We start from the raw sequence: 2,743 nt of genomic DNA, 5'->3' as shown, positions 1-2,743 counted from the left end.
GCAGCATCCGCGCTACACAGGCCCGCAGAGGCAATTCCTCCATCAGAGCGATCCTCTGACCACGTCCTCGACCACCTCCGCACACTCATTGACGACCCGCCAGCATGGCGCGCCGAGCTCACGTCCCTCGACGCCGCGGGCTACGTCCCCGAGATCGTCTTTGTCGACGCGGGGCTCGTGACGACGCTGAATGACAAGAACCGCACGAACTTCCTCGACCTGTTCCGCGCGGTCGCCGAGTTCGACGGGTACCGCGCGGGGACGCTGATGGTGGAGCGCTGCCGCACGCCGCAGCTCGCGGTGGACGCGGAGATGTTCGCGCTGCGCATGCAGCACATCGTGTTGAACGTGAAGCGCAAGACGTTCTCGCTCGGGCAGATCAAGATCTCGGACATCCTCACGGCGGTGCTGCGCGCGGTGCGCCAGCACCACGTCAAGATGGAGGCGGACTTTGTGAACACGGTCATCTCGATCCTGCTGCTGGAGGGCATCGGGCGCCAGCTGGACCCCGGGCTCGACCTGTTCAAGAGCGCGCTGCCGACGGCGTCGCATTGGGTGTTGCACTGATGGCTGATGGTGATCGTGTGCGTGTGCTCGCGCGCCTGCAGCTGATCGCTTGCTTTTCCAGACTGTGATGTTCGCCACGGTCTCGTGAGCGTGCATGAAGAGACCGAGTGAAAATCAAGAGATAGGGCAAGGGAAGGGGAATAGAGAGCGGTGGGACGTGGGGAATAGAGGGTGGTGGGGGGTAGCGGAGAGTAAGGGGACTTGGGGTAGCACAGTCGTACAAGGTAGGGCCACAAAATATATTTCATTCTCACTGCCACATATACAGTCTCGTCCAGTAACGTCTCTCTCCTCGCCCGCAATCGTCCCGCCACCAGCAGACTCCATCCCGCGTGCGTGCGCATCTCTGATGCACAGCGTCGTCGGGACACCCCGGTCAGCATGCTCCGCGCCCAGTGGCTAGCGCATCGTAGAAGCACGCGCTGCCCCCGGTCAGCGCGGCATGACCGAGTCCAGCACTGCGCGTCGGGGGGAAGACGCTGCACCGCAACATCCCAGCCAGACCGGCTAGCAGGCGCGCAGGCCGCCACAGCACATGCTGACCGGGCGCGCAATGCCACGCGTTGCCATCGTGTGCGTTCACGCCTGCAAAGGTGGTCAGCATTCCGCGCGCGAGCATTCCGCGCGCGAGCATTCCGCGCGTGAGCATTCCGCGCGTGAGCATTCCGCGCGTGAGCACCCCCCACCATGCTCGGACGCCCGCACGCTGTGCCCGGTCAGCTCGCCGCGTCGGACTGTCTCCACGCGATTGCGCCCGCTCTGTCTTGCATCCCGCTCACGCCCAACGCGCCCAGCGAGCCACTCTCATTTGCGCGCGCTCGTTACCTCGCTTCTGTAGCTCGCCGGATGCTCTGTTATCCGCCGCCGCCTACGCCTCAAGGCCGCCGCTCAACAGTCAGTATGACCGCAAAATAGTAAGCCTGAACTTACTATGGTGCCCCCGCGGCTGACCCAGCTGACAGCGTAGCCATGCCACCCGATGCGCCCACATCCAATCGCTGCGCTGACGACGACCACCGCCGGTCACGACAATGGCCCGCATCTTGTGTGCCTGTCAATCACGCGAGCGAACCCGATCCCATAACCGGCCAACGTAAGCCTAACCATATCTCTCAGTATTTATCCCGCCGCACTCTGCGCTATTCCAACTCACCTCGCCGAATGTGATATGGTCGACACGCTGCACTGCACTCGTGTTGTGTGCTGTCCGCTCTGGCCACATAGCGCCCAGCTACTGCCGTAGATGCATGACCTATTGTGAATGATCATCAGCGCGCCGGTCAGCAAATAAATGCGAAATGCACTCACCATGTAGATCGGCCCCCAGTGACATCCCGCGGTCGCTGTCGAGCATCCTGCTGCCGAAGCGGAAGCTGAACCCATCTCTGCCTGCGGCTGTACGCTCCATGCCATGTGCCCCGCTCACCAACGGCCACGGACCGAGCACACCAGGTCCCTGTCGGCATCGCGCCATCTGATGCCTGCACTGCGAGTGTTTGCGGCGCGTCCTCGTCACTGTCGCCCCGCTTGGAGGTTTGCGAGTGTGGCATGCCAGGCCTTGCCTCTCGCACCGAATGTTTGACCTAGGCGGAGCCGCAGATTGACGACAGTGGGCCAAGTGGCAATGTGAATATAGACTCCGTAACTGTCGTAAACAGTGCCCATCAGCGCCGCAGATGGCAAAACAAGACACTGCGCACTCACCGCGCACTCGAGAGTGATGGCAGGTCCGCCAAGGGCCTCTGCACTGTTCATCAATGTGAAGCTGAGCACCTCGCACACCCAGGTATGCTGTCATCCGAGTCTTTGCGGCTGCACACCCAGATGTTGCTCGTGATCGTGAGGGGCTCGCTGTGTGAGATTGCGCTGAGGTCCTGTCTCTCGTTGTGATTGTTTTGCTACCTAGGATGCTGACAGTGAGCATGTGTAGTGATCCATTTTGTTGCCCGTACACACCACTCTCGTGGCAAGCACTGACCTTTCAGGTGAGTAGTCTCGACGTGTTGACAGAAAGTTAACACAGTGGTAAAAGCGGAGTAACGGGAAAATCATCAAAATAACATCATGCATCAGTTATATATAGTCTCAGAAAAACAGCGCAGGTGGAAGCTCTGATGCCGCACCCATATCTGATTCTCATACGTAAGTTGATGCCCTTTCTGGGAACATAACTATT

The 2,743-nt window shown here is 60.3% G+C and overlaps 1 protein-coding gene across 1 annotated transcript; it reads left to right on the top strand.

Moving 5' to 3' along the window:
* Nucleotides 1–33: 33 nt before the first annotated feature.
* POSPLADRAFT_1127596 (hypothetical protein) lies at nt 34–567 on the top strand (the record flags this gene model as incomplete). The annotated part of the gene is made up of 1 exon (XM_024483643.1): nt 34–567. A coding segment is annotated over one exon (534 nt), but the record flags the coding sequence as incomplete, so codon positions are not given.
* Between the last annotated feature and the right edge of the window lie 2,176 nt (nt 568–2,743).

The sequence above is a fragment of the Postia placenta genome (assembly GCF_002117355.1).
Source record: "Postia placenta MAD-698-R-SB12 unplaced genomic scaffold POSPLAscaffold_1, whole genome shotgun sequence".
NCBI lineage: Eukaryota > Fungi > Basidiomycota > Agaricomycetes > Polyporales > Adustoporiaceae > Rhodonia > Rhodonia placenta.
The sequence above is the reverse complement of the archived record's forward strand: the minus strand, read 5'-3'. Positions and strand labels throughout refer to the sequence as shown.